The sequence below is a fragment of the Danio aesculapii genome, chromosome 14 (genome assembly GCF_903798145.1).
Source record: "Danio aesculapii chromosome 14, fDanAes4.1, whole genome shotgun sequence".
Taxonomy (NCBI): Eukaryota; Metazoa; Chordata; class Actinopteri; order Cypriniformes; family Danionidae; genus Danio; species Danio aesculapii.
In genome coordinates this window covers 17,125,412-17,146,341 of record NC_079448.1, presented here as the reverse complement: position 1 = coordinate 17,146,341, position 20,930 = coordinate 17,125,412, and the positions used below count along the sequence as shown (strand labels likewise).

Below are 20,930 nucleotides of genomic sequence, written 5' to 3'. Positions count from 1 at the left end.
CCCATTCATCACAGAGAAATCCATTCGCGGACGAAAGTGAAGAGAGTTGTGGAGTCGTGGAAAAAAAGTGAAGAATGAGGCGGGGGTGTATGTGAGGAGGGGGAATCGGTAAAATGAGGTGCCGGATCAGATTTCAGAGATGCAAGCCTGATCTCAGGAGAAAACGTAAGTATTTTACATTTTGTCAGTTTAGTGGCTAATTCGTACAAATTTGTATGAGTTCAGTGGTACGAAAATAACGATTTACAATTTAAAAAAGGAGGCGTGGCACCAAACCCCGCCTCTAAACTCAACCGTCATTGGGTGATGAGCAAATACGAATTAGGTCATATGAATTCATACGAATCAGCCACTAAATCAAAAAGTTGTAAATTGCCATGAGATTGCGTTGCAGATGCCGGATCCGAATCCAGATTGTTCCGGCCCAAATTAGCCCTGGGGTTCTCGGATTTAAAAAAAAAATTTATATATTAAAAATACAAAACAAACAAGGATACCAAAGATTTTACTTCATTATCAGACAAAATTTCAAACAATTCATAATTTGTACCATTGAAAAAACAACAACAACAACAAATACATAGTGGATATGGAGTTAAATTAAAGGGTTTAAACGCATACACAGTCAAGGAATACAATGATCACCCTAAGATTAGGGTCAGTGCAAATGAAACGATAAGCATTGGCTATTCAGGATTCTCATAAATGAGAACCATGAGACAGGCATGTCAATAATGTATGAATACGATTACAGTATCTGAAAAGGGCAAAACAAATTGAACTCAAACACAGAATAAGCTTTCAAACAAGTCAGCTTAGACAAAATTTGAAAAGATCACTTGCCTGTTTACAATACAATACAGCTATCCCATTTGTATCTCCTTTTGAACTAGAGGAAAACAATATTTTACCCTCACAAGTCTTTGTGGGTTTATGGGTTTTATGGTAACACATGAATCATATATTACGTTTTACACAATAGAAGTCCTAATCAATACTGACCTCCAGCAGTATCTTATTATATATTTACAGACAGAGCTATCAAAATGTTTATATTGCATAACAATGCAAAAGAAAGCTTGTAAATCCAGACTGCTCTCTGTTAAGGAAAACAGCCACAGTCTAAATAAGTCGGAATAATAATGGAAAAAAGGATAATAAAGGTGTCCCCAAAGTCAGTAATACGCTTATTACAGTGGATAAATGCATAGGATTGATTTCTTACCAACTGAAAATTGGACTGGAAATTTGTATTTAACATGGCTGGGTCACATTTCACTTCAAAACAAACCAAAATATATCGAAAAATTAAAATTCAGCTTGTGAAATGAATTGCACAGTGCATAATAATCAAAAACATATTTTACCTTGTATTATTTCCTGCATTATTTCCCAATTAATTCCCAAATTTTAATTTTGGGTTTTTCTGTATGCCTCATTATGCTCTTTGTTATAGTGCATATTAATAATAAATACAAGTTTTTAGTTAAAACAAGCGAAGATAAATAATACAAAAATGTGTAAAGCATTTTTTAAACAACTTTAGATATATATTATTTTAAATATAACTTTAAAGGAAAGCCAAATAGATCCCAAAATTACTTTCTTTTGTTTTGAGGTTAAAATGTGATTTGAATACAATCATCCCAAGATATGAAAAGAAAAAAACAAGAAACATCTCCAACCGAATCTTGATATATGATATTTTATAACAGATGTGTCTGTCAGCTGTCATCAAAGCATGATAATAAACAGTCCAACAGGTCCATGGCATCTGAAAATGCCAGCGATTGTCCTGTGGCTCTCCTTTTCATAAAAGATCCGCAATATTTATTAACATTCAGCACAATGATCGGCATTACAAGCAAAATCCTCACCGTTCCCAATATTTTTGGCTCTCTAAAAACATGCTGTTCTGGAATGATCCAGGATTTGGAATGCAGGCGTCTTATTCAAGGATTGGTGCTTCCTTAAACCGCTCTTGATGCTAAAGTTAATTAAGGGTCCCACTAGTAAAAAACAAAACAAAATCTTAGTAAGACTATTAAGCAATGTTATTATTATTATTATTAATAAAATATATTTTTGCTAGAATTACATTTTATGTTAAATGGTATTGCTAGGGATGTATAATTATATATTTAACTCATAATTGAGACCATTTTAGCACATCCCTGTTAAAATAAAACTTTTGATAATAATTATGAGAAATCATTAAAGGAACACATTTTGTTTTTTTTTTCCTCTGGCAATAGCCTCATTTTACAACTCCTCAAGGGTTAAATAGTCGAGTTTTAGCATTTTTGTCTTACATATAAAGTTGAAGTCAGAATTATTAGCCCCCCTTTGAATTTTTGGTAACACTTTATAATAACTACACACTATAAATCATTTATTAAGCATTAGCAAATAGTTAATTCATTATTTGTTAAGCATTAACTCTACATTAATAAGCGTTAGTAAGCAGTTTATAACTGCAGCTACAAATGCTGTATTCTTGACTTACAAACATATTTATAATGTGCTTAATAATTGTATTTTCATACTTTGCTAATGATTTATTTTTCATTACTAAATTAAGTATGGTATTATTTACAAACTATTTGTATTTAAAGTAGTTGAGGGTTTTTAGGATCATTCAGAATGAGTTAGTAAATGATTAATAAACTATTGAAATCAACATTTACATATCTTATTATTCAGGCATATACTAATAGTTAACTAATATGTTAATAAATGCTTTATTAACTCAACTTCATGCAATTTTGTGACCTAAAGTGAGGACTATTTATGCTTTATAAACCCCTTTTAAATGACTAATAAAGGCTCAGTTAAATTCTAAACTGGAAAATTGACATTATTCATTCCTTTTCATTTAAAGATAAACAAATAAAACTGTACTTCAAATGAAAAATAAATCTTTGCAACCTTATCTAAAATAAAATAACTGTAGAGTTTAAACATTGCATCTTATTATATGGTTAAATTATTATATTGTTGTTGTTATTGTTTTATCTAGTTTTATGTCATATTTTGACACTCCTGTTATTCAGCAATGTTTAAAATTTACACTAATTTTATTTTTTAGAAAAGATTGCAAAGATTATTGTTCATTTGATACTGAGCCTTTTATTGTCATTTATAAGGGGTTTATAAAGCATAGATAGTCCTCACTTTAGATTAGGTCACAAAACTGCATGAAGTTAAGTTAATAAAGCATTTATTAACATATTAGTTAACTATTAGTCTATGCCTGAATATTAAGATATATAAATGTTGATTTCAATGGTTTATTAATCATCTACTAACGCATTCTGAATGATCCTAAAAACCCTCAACTACTGTTAAATAAAAATGGTTTGTAAATAATGCAATACTTCATTTAGTAATCAAAAATAAATCATTAACTAAGTATGAAAATACAATTATTAAGCACATTATATAGGTGCTTATAAGTCAAGAACACAGCATTTGTAGCTGCAGTTATAAACTGCTTACTAACATTTATTAATGTAGAGTTAATGCTTAACAAATAATGAATTCACTAGATGCTAATGCTTAGTAAATGATTTATAGTGTGTAGTTATTATAAAGTGTTACCGAATTTTTTTTTTTCTTTTTTGAAATATTTCCAAAACGATGTTTAACAGAGCAAGGAAATTTTCACAGTATTTCCGATAATATTTTTTCTTCTGGAGAAAGTCTTATTTGTTTTATTTTGGTCAGAATAAAAGCAGTTTTTAATTTTTTTAGCATCATTTTAGGGTCAAAATTATTATATTTATATTTTTTATAGTCTACAAACCAAACCATCATTACACAATGACTTGTCTAATTACCCTATGCTGCCTAATTAACCTAGTTAAGCATTTTAAATGTATAGAAGTTTCTTAAAAAATATCTAGTAAAATACTACCTACTGTCATCATGGCAAAAATAAAATGAATCAGTTATTAGAAATGAGTTAATGCTTAGAAATGTGCTAAAAAAAAATCTTCTCTCCGTGAAACAGAAATTGAGAAAAGAAATAAACAGGTGGGCTAATAATTCAGGGGAGCTAATAATTCTGACTTCAACTGTTTTGCAGATTGGTGATATGTGTTTTATGTGTTGCAAAATTATGTAGGTGCATGTATACACTACCTGACAAACGTATTATCACCTATCCAAGTTTTAGGAACAACAAATAATAACTTGACTTCTAGTTGATCATTTGGTATCAGAAGAGGCTTATATGAAAGGCAAAGGCCTCTAGATTACGCTAATTCTACCAAAATAAAATATGATCATGCCTTGATTTTTTAATATTTAATGAGAACAATAAAGTCTGACTTTGCTCAGACAAAAGCCTTGTCACTTAACAGAAATAATGTACAGTATAGAATACAAAGTCATGATGCAGTGGGGAAAAGAATTAATATTGTGTATGACTCCCATGAGCTTGCAGGACTGCATCCATACATCTCTGCAATGACTCAAATAACTTATTAATAAAGTCACCTGGAATGGCACACATTCATTTTCAATGCCTCCTCCATCTTGCCCCAGATTTGCTCAATAATGTTCGTTTCTGGTGACCGGGCTGGCCGATCCTGGAGCACCTTGACCTTCTTTGCTTTCAAGAACTTTGATGTGGAGGCTGAAGTATGAAAAGGAGTGCTATCCTGCTGAAGAATTTGCCCTCTCATGTGGTTTTTAATGTAATGAGCAGCACAAATGTCTTGATACCTCAGGCTGTTGATGTTGCCATCCACTCTGCAGATCTCTCGCACGCGATTTTTACCTATACCAAACTTGACTGATTTCTGTGAGAATCTTGTGTCCATGCAGGTCTCAGTAGGTCTTTGTGTTGTATTTGTGATGATTGGGATGCAGTTCAACATATGATTTATCAGAAAAATCTACCTTCTGTAACTTTTACGAATGATCAACTAGAACTCAAGTTATTATTTGTTGCTTTTACAACTGGGATCAACGAAGACTTTTGTCAGGTAGTGTACTGTAGTCTATGTTGTATTTGCCAGTGTCAAATTTAAATTTCTGCTCAGAAACTTTGCAGACAAAAAAATAAAGAAAATAAAGTACACAATGTAACTACAGAAGAGTCAAGCTTTAAATAGGAAAATTATCAAAGGTTTTTAAACAAGATGCTAATGGTCTAATCTGATTCAATGATTTATGTTAAGCTAAGCTAAAAGTGCTTCTGTCAAACCTAGAAATTAGCTGAATGGATTCAAAAACTAACATCCAAAAAAGTGTGGTGTTCCTTTAATGTGCATAGTACAAAAACACCAGCATGACTTATATGTCATATCTATAAAGTGAGAGAAGAAGCTCCAGCTACTGTGTTTTTTCCACAGGTAACATGACGTTTTATTCAATAACTGCTATAGAGTGACAAGAGTATTGAGTTGTTGTTTTGAAATACAACATATTTCTACATATAGCAAGATTATTTTAGTGGTAGTGTTAGTGCATTCACCACTAAAATCCATACTCACCAAGTAGTCATTCTTTTCAGTGATTACGATTCAGTCCTAATAAGGAGTGAAGATCCATTTTCGTCTATTAAAAAAAAAGGGGGGCGGGTGAGTCTAAGTGTTTAAAAGAATCCCCACAACAGCATATTTATTTTATACAAACTTTATTTTTGCATTACTTGAACAATCTTAACTGTATAAAAGTGCCACTAATTTTGCAAATTAAGAACCACAGATACCACAGATATAGACAATAAAACATTTTGAGTTGTAATGAAAATAATCTGGGATTTCATAATCTGTAAAATATGTTCATAAAAATGTACAGGTGAAGTCAAAATTATTAATGATGTTTAACAGAGCAAGGAAATTTTCACAGCATGTCTGATTATATTTTTTCTTCTGGAGAAAGTCTTATTTGTTTTATTTTGGCTAGAATAAAAGCAGTTTTGAATTGTTTAAAATACATTAAGGTCAAAATTATTAGCCCCTTTAAGCTATATATTTTTTTGATAGTCTACAGAACAAACCATCGTTATACAATAACTTGCCTAATTACCCTAACCTGCCTAATTAACCTAGTTAAGCCTTTTAATGTCACTTTAGACTGTACAAAAGTGTCTTGAAAAATATCAAGTAAAATATTATTTACTGTCATCATGGCAAAGATAAAATAAATCAATACCATTATTTTAGATTTGGTTCGATACCAGAATTCAATACATCATTATCAATGTTAAATCAATATTCTAGGTGAAAAATAACAAGCCTCAAAATAAATTTTTTTATATAAAAATAAACATTGTTTTTGTATCTTAATAACTTTGAATCAAACTGTAAAAAAAAAGGTTACATTTTGATAAAAAAATGTATACATGTAAGGGAAGTAATACAATATAAATATATTAAAATCGTCAGCAAAGAAAGTGATAATCATACACTCGTAGGAGAAAGCAGGGACGAAATAACGAGAGAGTACAGTAAGTGGTATAGCCAGAGAGGCAGTTACAGATTAGGAGGGAAAGTGGAGACTAAATAGTTGAGTTTTTAGTCGTTTCTTGAAGACAGCAAGTGACTCTGCTGTTCTGATGTAGTTAGGGAGCTCATTCCACCAACTGGGCAGATGGAATGTGAGAGTTCGGGAAAGTGATTTCTTCCCTCTTGGCCATGGAACCACGAGGCGATGTTCATTCACAGAACGCAAGTTTCTGGAGGGCACATAAATCTGCAGAAGTAAGAGCAGATAAGAAGGAGCAAGGCCAGAGGTCGCTTTGTAAGCAAACATCAGAGCTTTGAATTTGATGCGAGCAGCAACTGGCAGCCAGTGCAAACGGGTGAGTAGCGGAGTGACATGTGCTCTTTTGGGTTCATCAAAGACCACTCGTGCTGCTGCGTTCTGAAGCAGCTGAAGAGGTTTGATAGAATTAGCTGGAAGCCCGGCTAGTAGAGAGTTGCAATAATCCAGTTTGGAGAGAACAAGAGCTTGAACAATAAGTTGAGCTGCATGTTCAGATATGAAGGGTCGGACCTTTCTGATGTTATAGAGTGCGAATCTGCAAGATCGAGCAGTTCTAGAAATGTGGTCAGAGAAGTTTAGTTAGTCATCAATTGTTACTCCAACTCTTTTTTACCATTTTAGATGAAGTAATGGTTGCCCCATCCATCTGGATTGAAAAGTTATGGTGTAGAGTCGGGTTGGCAGAAACTTCAAGCATTTCCGTTTTCGCCAGGTTAAGTTGAAGATGATAATCTTTCATCCAGTGTGAAATGTCTGACAGGCAGGCTGAGATGCGAGCTGGAACCGAGGGATCATCAGGGTGAAAAGAGAGGTATAGCTGGGTATCATCAGCATAGCAGTGGTAGGAAAATCCACGTTTCTGGATGACTGTTCCTAAAGATGTCGTGTAGATGGAGAAGAGAAGTGGCCCAAGAACAGAGCCCTGAGGTACCCCAGTGTTTAGATGCTGTAGGTTGGACACCTCTCCCCTCCAAGACACCCTGAATGACCTGTCAGAGAGGTAAGATCTGAACCATTGAATAACAGTGCCTGCAACGCCCAGTGACTCAAGCGTAGATATCAGGATCTGGTGGTTTACAGTGTCAAAAGCAGCTGATAAATCCAGCAAGAAGAGGACAGATGATTTGGAGTCTGCTTTAGCCAGTCTGAGATCCTCCACGACTGAGAGCAGGGCAGTCTCAGTTGAGTGGCCTTTCTTAAAGAGCCCATATTATGGGTTTTTGAAAATGCCCTTCCATGTAGTGTGTAACACAGCTCTAAGTGAAGTGAAATATCCAGCTAAGGCTTAAATCTGTAAGTGTACAGTGTTTAAAACTATTGATTCATCTATAAAAGAGTCAACTCATAGTGCTTCAAACGAGTCGTCTTGATAACGAGTCATTAGGTGTTTTGCGATGACGCAGCCACGAAACACAAGCCTCGCCAGTAGTTACGCGCGCAAACCAGGGAGATTTGAAACCTGCGGCCCCGCCCACTAACACAGAAAAAACACTAGACACACACACACAGATGCCGCCGGTCCAATGAAGTCACGCTGTGCTCAGATGGATAATATTGACAGTCTCTACCCAAAGATGAAACTGTGAAGAGTCAGTGGTTGAGGTTTATTCACTAGTGTAAGTAAGTGCGATTAAAATTGTTGCCTCGTTTACTCTAGCTTGCAAATTATGTATTTATTGTGTTTTGTTACTTGTTAACCTGGTACAGTACACGCGGTTACTCTTTATATTCTCTTATCACATGTAAGCCACGTTAAAAACGCGACGCGTGCCGCTTTGTTTACGGATTTAACGTTAAAGGCTTTTGTGAGCTCGCGTTCCACTGCCGTTTGTCGTTGCTATGGCGATCGTAAGCTAGGAGACTCGCGTCGCTTTCCCTAGTTCTTCTGAGGAGCGTTGTGTGTTTGTGTGAGAGAGGGAGATGGAGAGGATAGGAGACTCGCGTCGCTTTCCCTAGTTCTTCTGAGGAGCGTTGTGTGTGTGTGTGAGAGAGAGAGAGAGAGAGAGAGAGAGAGAGAGAGAGAGACTCGCGTCGCTTCCCCCAGTTCTTCTGAGGAGGGTTGTGTGTGTGTGTGTGTGTGTGTGAAAAAAGCCTTACACTATGAAGCGCGTGTGCACTGTGACTACTTTTATATAGTTGATTACCAGCTGGGCATTTCACTCTGTCTCGTGCTGAAGCCTGTCACTGTCGACCAATCGCAGCAGGCTGTCATCGGTCCAATCAGCGCAGATTAGCTTCGCGCTGAGGAGGGGGTTGGGAACAAATGAATCGCTGAACGATTCATATGGGAGTCGCTGGGATAATTAGGTAAAAATAAATGCAGATTATAAGACCATAAAAGTGTTTTATGACCTTGCATGCATATTAGACTGTTGTTGGAGACCCTTACAACCTAAATATGACCCTATTTCATGTATAATATGGGCTCTTTAAAGCCGGATTGCTTGTTGTCCATGAGGTTGTTTTGAGTAAGAAAGTCCAGGACTTGATTGAACACTACTTTCTCCAAAATCTTGGCCATGAATGGAAGCAGGGATACCGGTCGGTAGTTTTCAAGTAGCGTTTGATCCAGGTTGGGTTTCTTTAGCAGTGGGGTTACCCTAGCCTGCTTAAATGAAGTAGGGAATAAACCAGAGTCAAGAGATGTGTTAATTATGTGAGTCAGTGTTGGTATGACTGCAGGAGAAATGGCTTGCAAGAGATGAGAGGGAATGGGATTAAGCGGACAGGTGGTTGCATGGCTAGATAGCACGAGATTGGACACCTCAGACTCAGAGAGCTGGGAAAAAGAGGTGAGTGTGTGTGGTGTTGGTGGTGTATCTTGCGTGTTTGTTGTAGGTGCCGCAAACTGAGCACTGATTTTTGCAGTTTTGGTGCAAAAGAATGTAGCAAAGTCATCAGTAGTGAGTGTGGGGGATGCGGGTGGAGGAGGAGGATAGAGGAGGGAGGAAAATGTTTTAAAAAGCAAGCGAGGACTGGTGGCACTGTTGACTTTCTGATTTTTTACTGAAGTTTACTCACTATTTGCCATCGACTGGTTCCAAACGTTTATGCATTTCTTTTTTCCTTAAAAGAAAATACTTTGAAGAAAGCTGGAAACCAGTAACCATTGACTTCCACAGTAGGAAACACAAATACCATGGAAGTCAGTGGTTACTGGATTCCAGCTTTCTTCAAAATATTATCTTGTGTGGTTAACAGAAAAAAGGAAACTCAAACAGGTTTGTGACAAGTGAAGGTTGAGTAAATGGCGATTGTGTGAACTATTCCTTTAACATTTTTTGGTTCATGGCAAGATGTTTCTCCTATATTTTTCCATGTCATTGCTGTTGAAATTGTCAGCACACACACTCCAAAAATTACATTTGCTGTTTGTTCAAAAAACTTATTTAAAATGAGCTGAAACAACACAAATATTTTTTTGCGGGGACAACTTAATTCTTTTATGTTCAATTCACAATCTTAAATTTGTAACCACTAATAAGCTATCTTAATTCCTTCATGTTGTGCTAACACATATCAACTGTGCGGAATCCACTTTTTTTTTTTACAGTGCAGTTTCATCCACCTTTAAACTGCTACAAATCACAGAGTTCCAGTAAACTGATCCTTTAATTAACACTTGAATTCAGCAAAAAAAAAAAAAAAAAAGAATTAAAAGGAAGAATTTTTGAGATCCATCAACATTATGAGTTAGCCGAACTACTCTTAGGTCATGTTGCATATAACATTATGCTGCTGGGTATTAATTAGCATACCATGCCATGTTTGAGACTGCCAAAAAGGCACCAGTGATGCAGATATATGAATGGTCATGCATTTAATCTATATATATCTTTATTTTATTTTAAGTTATTTGAAGTTTAGATGCAGATTACCTGCACTTTCTTCATCTGATCCTCCATCCTCCACCCATTTCTCCTCATTGGCCAACAATGGATTTTCGGATTCACGCAGGGTCCTCAGTGGGAAATAGTGGCCATCACCTTGGCTATGATACACACAAACAAACAGAACACATGGAAAATATTTTTACAAACAGTAAAGTGACCAGATTTGAAATGAAACTGAAGAAACATTTCAAAGCCAATATGTCAAATTAACACTGACATTTCACTTATGTTTTTTTTTTTTTATTAATTATTATTAATGAAAGATAACAGTAAATTTAACCACAGAAAAGTGCAAATCGATCAAAGCAGTGTTTTAGCATTAACCAAAATTTGAAGAAAAAAAAATAACATTTTAATGCTTTTACTTTTTATTTTAAATTCTGAACATTTTGAGATATTTCCAATAATGTCTCGCATCCTCTTGAGGCTGGTACATACAAAGGTACTACTTTCATTTAAAAATTAATAGTTAGTATGTGGAAAAACTTGATATCGATAAAATATCTGTAATGATATAATGATATATATATACTGTAATGGTAAAAGACAAATAGTAAACAACAGCACAGCAAAAGAGACGCACCCTTATCCAGGGTTGCATTTCTTGAACAATATTTCACCAACTTGCAATGAACTTGTAAAAACTAGTTAGAACTGCTTGCTAAACTGTGTTATACATAATGAGTTCAAACCGCATTGAAAATAACTACTGGAGTATTAATGCCAGCTATTTTCAAGGCCAAAATAATGTTGACCAAAATGATAGCTGTAAACAATGAAAATAGAATTTATTAAACTGAACTGAGTTCAGAACTTACTAAAATTACTAACTAAAACTAAAATTACATTAGCATTTTACCACTTATCTTACATGCTAAATATGACCCACAAAATGAAATAGTTTTTTTTTAGCATTTCCTGTTTATCCATGTAAATCACAAAAGCACATGCATGCTTTAAAAGCAGAGCTTCAATCCTCCAAACAATTTAGAAGAAATTAATGTTTGTATGTTTGTATGTTTGTATGTTTGTATGTATGTATGTATGTATGTATGTATGTATGTATGTATGTATGTATGTATATATATATATATATATATATATATATATATATATATATATATATATATATATATATATATATATATGTATGGGTAATGCTAAGGTTATTAGCTATCAAATAAAATACCTTTTTTTTTAAAAAATGTAACTTCAGACATTTCTTTGGTTTTTAACAAGGTAAATTTTCTTTTGCGTCAATATATACAATACACACACATATATATATATATAGAATGAAATATACAGATTTTAATGAATGTCAGTTTACTTATTTTGCTTAAGAGTGTATGTTCCATTTTTCATATTAAATAAATAGTTTGCCTCAAAAAATTAAGATTTACTCATACTCTTTTTTTTTTTTCCCCAATGTATGAAGAATGTTAGAAACCTGTAACTATTGACTTCAATATTATTCATAATATGTAACTATCGATTATATATTATAATTAGTATGGAAGTCAAGGGTTACAGGTTCAGCATTAAAAAAAAAAAATCTTTTGTGTTCAACAGAAGAAAAAAAAATCTAATTGGTTTGTGGCATGTGAATGACGAGTAAATGACTAAATTTTCAGTTTTGGGTGCACTGTAATAAGTGATTCGTTTGATTTACTTAAAATGAATAAGCCCATTGCTTTTTTTTTTTTTTAAAATCGCAAGAAGTGGACTTCACTTAAAAAAGTGAGTAAACTCTCCCTGAAAATTATTAAGTAAACAAATTATGTGCATAACTATAAAAATGAAGTCAATTTGATCGTTCTAAGTTAAAACGGGTTTACTCACTTTTTTTTTTAAATAAAGTAACTAACTACTTTTTACAGAGTGAACTATTTCTTTAAAAAGAAAATATGCAACAAAGCAAGGCTGTAGTTGCAGAGTTGTAGTTTCACACAAGTTTGTGATACTATTTGCGAATATTCATAGGAATTATGCATTTGACAAACAAAGAATCATTTAACTAAAACGGTAACAGCAAAAATTGTGAGCATAGTTGGCTAATTTTAGGAAATGCACCCCTGGCTAAGTACTTCATAGCTAAAGTTGTGCTGCATGGCCAAGTAATCTGTGTAGCTTGTAGCTCCATTTGTTCACTTAATAGTTAAATAAATCACTACAGAATTGCTCTGAAAAAAAGAGACTACTAGTCAGGCTTTCTATTACATGTTGGAACACCTTTAGTTAGGAACAGAAACATAGGACTAGGTCACCTAAAATACAGCTACTTCATAGTATAGTTGTTTATCTGAAATATGTGACACTGCTGTTATTTAAAAATGTGTATACATTGATATATCTATAGTCAGTCTGTAACAAACAGTCATTGAGTGTAACCAGTTGTGACATTAGCTCACCTTGTGAACACTGGAATAAACCAGAGCTTTTTATGCTCCCCAAACACCTGCCGGAGGTTTTTGCTGAGCCCGACATTAAAGCCATTTCTGTCAGACCCGTTCTGAAACACTGGTGGAGAAAATGCCTCTGGAACAGGAACATTCATAGAGGTTATACAGATCACACCACAATTATGAGCCACATAAATGACATCTTCTCACCAAAGGTCAAGATAGAACACCAGAGAAAATGGACTAAACACTAATAATCTGTTTTCAAAAATACAATGAAAGAGAATCATTGAATTGAGAAGAAAAAAGGCTTCCTCACCTAGTGTTGATCTGTTTTTAGCCACCAGCCAACAGTGGTATCCAAACAGGAACATGAGACTAACGAAAAACATGAGAGCCACAAACAACAGGAAGAGCACGTGGAATTTGGCTGGACCGTTGGGAAGATCACCCTAACAAAAAATAAATGCACAGAATTGCAGTTTTAACAAAATGACATATTAACACATAAGTAGCTCAAAGTGTTATCACAATTAAACCTTGTAAAAAAATTGTAATGGAAGTAATTTATAGCACGTGACTGAACATTAAAGAAACTTTTTACAAAAAAAAAAAGAAAAAAACTGACTAAATGGCAATAAGCTAGAAGATTTGAAAGCTGTTGTCTCTGATTTGTCAGGCATGCAATATAAAAAATATTTTATCTGACCACTGTTTTTAATTGAGTCCTAATAACTATTTTTATTTAAGTGCCTTCCCTGGCTATTAATTGTTATTGTGCATTGTTGATGTCATACTGTTATTTTTATTATTACTTTTATTGTTATTTTACTGTTTTAGAATGTGTGGTTATGGTTTTGTTCAGCACTTTGGTCATTGCCAAACTGCAGTTAAACATGCTTTATAAATAAACTTTACTTAGTTACTAATAATGGGTTTTCTGTTCTGCAGTGCACCCATATTTTCGTAATACACAAAGTCACAGGGGAGGATTTGTAAATGGAAGTAAATATTGTACCTCTACAGTTTTTTTCATAATATTCTACTAAAACTGTGCTTTGCACTTGAGGAGTAATTTCTCTGATTATAAATGAGCATATAAAACCATTTCTGCAAAACGTTTTACTTGCCTACAAAATAGATATCAGAAAAAAATATTTCTTATTAAATCAATGCACTCTGTAGCACATTTAAAGATATAATTAGTTCCCAATCTTTTTTCAGGTCTGGAAAACATTTTTTAAATATATAATTCCCTTATTTTCCAGGTTTTAGATAAATCTAAAGGATTTATAATTCATAAAACAAGTTTAAATAATTGAGCTTTAAAGAGGATATATTATGCCCCTTTTTACAAGATTTAAAATAAGTCTCTGATGTTCCAGCCTGATCTCACCACAAAACTTAAGTATTTTACGTTTTGTCAGTTTAGTGGCTAATTTGTACGAATTCATACGAGTTCAGTCATACGAAATTGTATGATTATAAAAAAAGAGGCGGGCACCTAAGCCCACCCCTAAACCCAACCGTCATTGGGGGATGAGCAAATAGTACTAAATTGTACGAATTAGATCGTACAAATTCATACGAATTAGCCACCAAGTCAAAAAGTTACGAATTGCGGTGAGATTGTGTTAGATGTTTCTATTGTGTGTATGTAATTATTCGGCTCAAAATATCCCACAATTCATTTTTTACAACTCTTTAAAACTGCCCCTTTTAGGCTTTCATCCAAATGTGCCATTTTGGCAACTGTTACTTTAAATTCAGATGAGATCTTTTCAAAAGAGGGCGGAGCATAGCAGTAGATTCAAAACTCTAAACGTAGACAGCTGCTTCTCACTCAGGACCGTCTATGCTAACGAGTGAGAGATCGTCAATAATAGATGCGACTTTCTCCCTCTGATGACATGTACAAAAGAAAAACGTCAATCAAAGTGTTTCTACAAACAGTTTTTATCAAGTCTGATTATAAAATATAGAATTCATTCATTTTTACCATTAGACGCTGGCTATATTCACACAGTGTCACCCCCTAAAGTGTAAAAAAATAAAAGTGATTTTTGCACAATAGGTCCCCTTTAAAGTCCATTTTGGCCTTGCTGAAACTCACCACCCAGAACTTGAGGAAATATTGAAACACTGTCGATGCAATGAACACACAGTAGATCATGGAGTAAGACAGGAACAGTAGAAAGAACTTGTAGTTAGAGAACCCAACACAGTTGTTTACCCTAAAGAGCACATAAGACAAAGATAAATGAGAAAACATAATGATAAATGCTTATGTACCCCATATTAACACATAAGGAGACATAAGGCTGCACATCTATGATGCGAATCTCCCATTCCACCACATCCCAAAGGTGCTATTGGATTGAGTTTGGGGACTGTGGAGGCCATTTCATTACAATAAACACATTGTCATGTTCAAGAAACCAGTCTGAGATGATTTACGCTTTATGACATGATGCGTTATCCTGCTGGAAGTATAAGAAGATGGGTACACTGTGGTCATAAAGGGGATGGCCATGGTCAGCAACAATACTCAAGTAGGCTGTGGCATTGACATGATTCTCAATCGTTTCCAATGGCCCAAAGTGTGCCAAGAAAAAAATCCCCCACACCATTACACCACCACCAGCCTGAACCATTGATAAAAGGTAGGATGGATCCATGCTTTCATGTTGTTGATGCCAAATTCAGACCCAACCATCCAAATGTCGCAGCAGAAATCGAGACTCATCAGACCAGGCAACGTTTTTTGAATCTTCTATTGTCCAATTTTGTTGACCCTCTGCGAATTGTAGCCTCAGTTTCCTGTTCTTATAAGGACAGGAGTAGCCCCCAATGTGGTCTGCTGCTGTAGCCCATCCGCCTCAAGGTTCGACATGTTGTGTGTTCAGAGATGCTCTTCTGCATACCTCGGTTGTAACGAGTGGTTATTTGAGTTACTGTTGTCTTTCTATCAGCTCAAACCAGTCTGGCCATTCTCCTCTGACCTCTGACATGTACCTACTAAAGTGGCTAGTGAGTATAGTGTGTGACAATGAGCATAAATAATAATAAATGGCAATAAGCCAAAAGATTTGAAAATTGTTGTATTTGATTGATCAAGCAACAAATATTTTACCTAACCCCTGTTTTTAATTGAGCCCTAAATAACTGATTTTCCATTCTGTAGTGCACATCAGTTGAACATTTATCTAATAAACAAGGGGGAAGATTTGTAAATGGAGGTAAATATTGTACATCTAAAGACGAAGACATCAAATATCCAATAAGTTTTTGATCATCATGAGTTAAAAGTAAATGAACAGCAACAAATGAATCATAACATAATAATCTCCATTTACCATGGACAGTGGTGATCCATCTTCAAAACGCATCTATTAAAAAAACACACAGGAACATAAAACCATTAAATGAAATCAGCGAAATCAGGTTGTGTTGTTTGACTAAATCCTGCAACTTTAATTAAAATAAGGGCTTTGTGTAAAGAGATCTATTTTCAGGAACAGGGGTTGGTGCAGTGCTTGACTTACGTTTCACAGACGGAGCAGTGGTGACATCGGTCCGGCTTTATCACCTGACAACGATCACAGAACCTGATAGCTGAAGACATGGAGATAAAGAAGATCAGCTGTCCATGTTTACATCCGATTGTATGTTTAACTGGCAAACATTGCTATTCACAGCATTCTGCAAAATGACTATATCTCTGCAGCTGCTCTGGAAATGTACACAATCATAACAGATGGCTGGGGCATCATAGCTACTGCCCTCATTACTGCCAATTACATCTTGTGTTCCACGTACCTCCTGACTGAGCACGCGTGAAGATGGGAAGTTTCTTGGCGATATCAACAAGAATCTGCTTCTGAACCTCTGGTCTCTCCTCCATCTCATATCGCTCTTTATCAGTGTATGACAAGTGAAACTAGAGCACAGAAAAAAATGCTTAGCAGACATATTCTGTATGAAGAAACTGAAACGTGTTATTTGAGAGCTATCTGGTATTTTGCAATGTGACATTTTCAAGACAGTTGAAAATGTTGTTAACACTTTAGAATGATGGTCCCATTAGTTAATGTGTTTACTAAAATTAGTTATGAATAATCTTGTACAGCAATTATTTAACAGTTCAACATTAATTAATGCATTATTAAAATTATTTTAAAATTAACTTAAATCACATTAACTAACATTAACAAACATGATTAAATATCATAATTAATGTAATACTAATAGTTTGTTCATGTTAGTAAATGCAATAACTAACATTAACTGTTATTGTTGTTACCAAAATGCTTAATTACATGCAATCAAAATGCATATTACTTTTAAATATGTTCAGTGTTTGCATTTTGCTGGACAACAACAAAAAAGCAAGTTATTTAGTACTTAGTACTTTGAGAGGCTGTATTTTGTATTCAAAATACCAAAAACGCTTAAAATATAATACATTTTTATTAGAACCCGATACAATAATGTTCTTTGACAGTAAAAATAGGACTACTGAATATAGCCTATCGCAGTTTTTGGCTAGATACAAGTAAATAATTTAACACATTCTGCTGAATCTTAAAGGAATAGTTCACCCAAAACTGAAACCTTCTGTCATAATTCACTCACCCTTCACTTGTTCTAAACCTGTTTGACTTTCTTTCTTCTGTTGAACAGAAAGGTATTTTGAAGAAAGTTGGAAACCAGTTTTTAAACCTTTTCAACCAGATTTTCAGCTTTTTTCTACTCCCAAAATATCTTCTTTAGTGTTCAACAGAATGAAGAAACTCATAATGGTTTCGAATGGTTTGAGTGTCCATAAATTTTTAAAATGTTGGTTGAATTATCTCTTTAATCTGCCCATGGTTGAATTCATTTTATTAAACAAATGAAAGCATCTGCTTTGGTGATTATTACAAAACTACTACTATTATACTGTAAACTATATTATATAGTTTCAGTATATTTTCAGATATTGTTTTAAATTGACTACAATATTTGGATATTTAGCATTTTTTGCAAATATTTTGCAAAGTAGTAGTGCGATCTGAATCAAAGAGGCATAGTTGTATATAAAAGAGTCAGAATAACAAAAGTTAGCAAAAAAAACAACAAAAAAAAAAACAAGTAGACATTTTCATTCCGGTTCACCACAATACAGTCAAATGTCTGAAGTGGTCCTGGAGCCACTTTTACAAAAAGCTCTATAATACTTGAACAAAATAACATCACCAAACTCAGAAATGAGCTCGATCTGAGGTCACTGTAAAAAAAGTAGTATGGTTTGACTACATGGTGGTGCTACAGTATGGAAATAAATCATGAAAGCAGCTGGGGGACCATTGGTCCCAGATGACACCCGATCTGTCCAAGATGGCACCCGAACCAGTACAGAGCAATATTGCCTTTTAATTTAGTGTAAGTGACACTCCGCAACAGAAAGTCTAAATTTGTAGTAAATCGGGGGAGCGCATATAAAAAAAGCATGACATGGTTTAACAGCTTCAACTGACTGATCACGCTACAACTGTTGAAAAGGTTGAAAATTTTGGTTTACTATGTCAACTTGCCTAAAATGATTTTTTGTTGTATTTTTCGAACTCTTTAAACTAGTTACAGATTTACTCAAGAATAAATACTATATTTTTACAATACGTCTATTTGCCTTAAATTTCTTGAACCCTGATAATTGCTGGTAGCACGATCATCTCACAGTAAGAAGGTTGCTGGTTTGAGCCTCGGCTGGGTCAGTTGGCATTTGCATGCTCTCTCCATGTTTGCATGGGTTTTCTCTGGGTGTTCCGGTTTCCCACACAGTCCAAACACATGTGGTACAGGTGAATTGGGTAAGCTAAACTGTCCCTAGTATATGTGTGTGAACGAGCGTGTATGGATGGTTCCAAGTGATGGGTTGCAGCTGGAAGGGCATCCGCTGCGTAAAACATATGCTGGATAAGTTGGCGGTTCATTCCGCTGTGGCAACCCCAGATTAATAAAGGGACTAAGCCGAAAAGAAAATTAATTAATATTAAATGTCTCACAAAAATGAAATATTTTTATCAGACTTTTGTTATTTTCATGTTCCTCCTCGTAAACCATAGAAATAAAGATTGACTATTGTGCCATAAGTATGATATTACATTTACATTTAGTCATTTAGCAGATGCTTTTATCCAAAGCGACTTATAAATGAAGACAAGGAAGCAATTTACACTATAAAAGCAACAGTGAATAAGTGCTATAGACAAGTTTCAGGTTTGTAAATTCTAAGAAGCAAAGCATTAGTAATGTTCTTTTTTTCTTTAGTTTTTTTTTTTTTTGTTAGTGGTATAGCCAGAGAGGCAGTTACAGATTAGGAAGTAAAGTTACCACAGAAAGAGTTGTTTGTTTCAGGTTGTTTGGGTTATACATGGTCTGCTAAAAATTATTTGTTAATTCCAATAAACTGCCTTTAAATATGTGATGGATGACCTATGAGGAGTTATGCCACCTCAGTTAAAAAAAAATAAAATAAATAAATAATAATAATAATAATAATAATTGTTTACAGTTTAACAGAAGTTATTCCCATAATTAATCCAAAGCTCAATTAGTTGTAGAAATTATTTGGAATAAACACAAAACTTGAGACACCATAAGTCATGAGCACCTTTTTAGTTGGTGTAGAAGGTGGAGTAAAGATGGCCTTCCAATATGTCCAACAGAACATTATAAAGCATACGTGGAATATCAACAAATAGGCCACTGTGGAGAAAAAGGACACATGGCAGGTCATCAACAGTAAAACTTGTGATGATGACAATAATGAAGTTAAACATTAATAGAACAGTGAAACTGTAATGTTTTGTGCATTGCACTGAACTAAAATCTAATGAAAAGAAGACGTTTACAAACTTAGTCAACTAAGATGCCTTAATATATCATTTTCACTTAGTTTTTCTTTCCTTCTTTTTTTTTTAAATCCAAAATCATATTCAGAAGATCAAATATACAAATTCTTGTCTATTATGCAATGGCAACGTGAAGATAATATTACAATACATCACTTACCCCTCTCAAGATGATTGCTGAGAGTAACTGAAAACAGATAATCAAGGTCAATGTCGTGAAATATGATTAAAGTCAATATATATGGTATCAAGTGCTGTTTAGTTTCTAGGCAGGTAGCTCACTGAGCATTGAAACACAGACTATGTAAACAATACTCTCTTACAGTAGATGTATTTAAACAGCTTTGGAAAGATAAACAGAAACAACATTACATATTTAGTGTAATAACAACAAAAAATATGATACAATTAGGAATCTTTGCGGATTACACTTGACACTTCCTTATTACAGACGAACAACAAACATTAGTCCCATTAAACAAACATAAAATATCAACAGTGAAGTCTTACCGAAGCACAATTCAAACACATACGCATAATATGACCAGAGAACAACAGATGAAATTATGATGACGGGAATCCAGGAAAAAATCCTTTGACAACATCTGAGTGCTCTCGACAGAGCCATGATCAGTCCAATCGGACATCTGCTAGTACGCCTGCCTATCCAAACAACAATCTCTCTGACATCAGCTAAAACCCCTGGCAAATAACCAAACAGCGATCTACTCTGGCATCCGCTAGTACGCCTGCGTGACAGCCAAAGCGCAGCATGTTTGTTCAATTTATGTGCACTAAATACAATGTGAGTAAACGTATAACCGTTGTTATCATTATGTAAATGAGAGAAAAAACACATGTTAGTTCTGTGAGAAAGGTTGAACATACGGACGAACACTCAAGATAGGAAATACAGAGCTGGGTCATTATCACTATAAAGTGCCTTGATGTCCCACAAGATTGAATTAGTCCTACAGTATATGAACATAATGCGAAATAATGAAATTCTGATGTTCTAATATATTTGGTTAAACCTTTACACACATGCAGGCAGAATTATAAGTGTTTTGAAATATGGCCGGGTCGCTGGGGAAGCAGTCTTTTAAAAATTTATTTATTTTTTATTTTAACACAGAACATAAGGGCAATAGCAACATTAAATTTACATCAACATAAATACAAGAAAAAACTAAAGAAAAAATACAATTATTCATAGACAAAATTTAAGGTTTTAAGATAAT

At 34.3% G+C, this 20,930-nt stretch overlaps 1 protein-coding gene across 1 annotated transcript; it reads right to left on the bottom strand.

Moving 5' to 3' along the window:
* Positions 1-488: 488 nt before the first annotated feature.
* On the bottom strand, positions 489-20,361 carry zdhhc15b (zinc finger DHHC-type palmitoyltransferase 15b). The gene is made up of 12 exons (XM_056472521.1): positions 20,200-20,361; positions 19,850-19,876; positions 19,449-19,543; positions 16,613-16,733; positions 16,339-16,408; positions 16,150-16,182; positions 14,907-15,027; positions 13,113-13,245; positions 12,803-12,929; positions 10,377-10,489; positions 5,502-5,565; positions 489-2,009 (listed from the first exon to the last, which is right to left on the bottom strand). The coding sequence occupies exons 1-11, from the start codon at positions 20,315-20,317 to the stop codon at positions 5,525-5,527; spliced, it is 999 nt and encodes a 332-aa protein (XP_056328496.1). The 5' UTR covers positions 20,318-20,361; the 3' UTR covers positions 489-2,009; positions 5,502-5,524.
* Between the last annotated feature and the right edge of the window lie 569 nt (positions 20,362-20,930).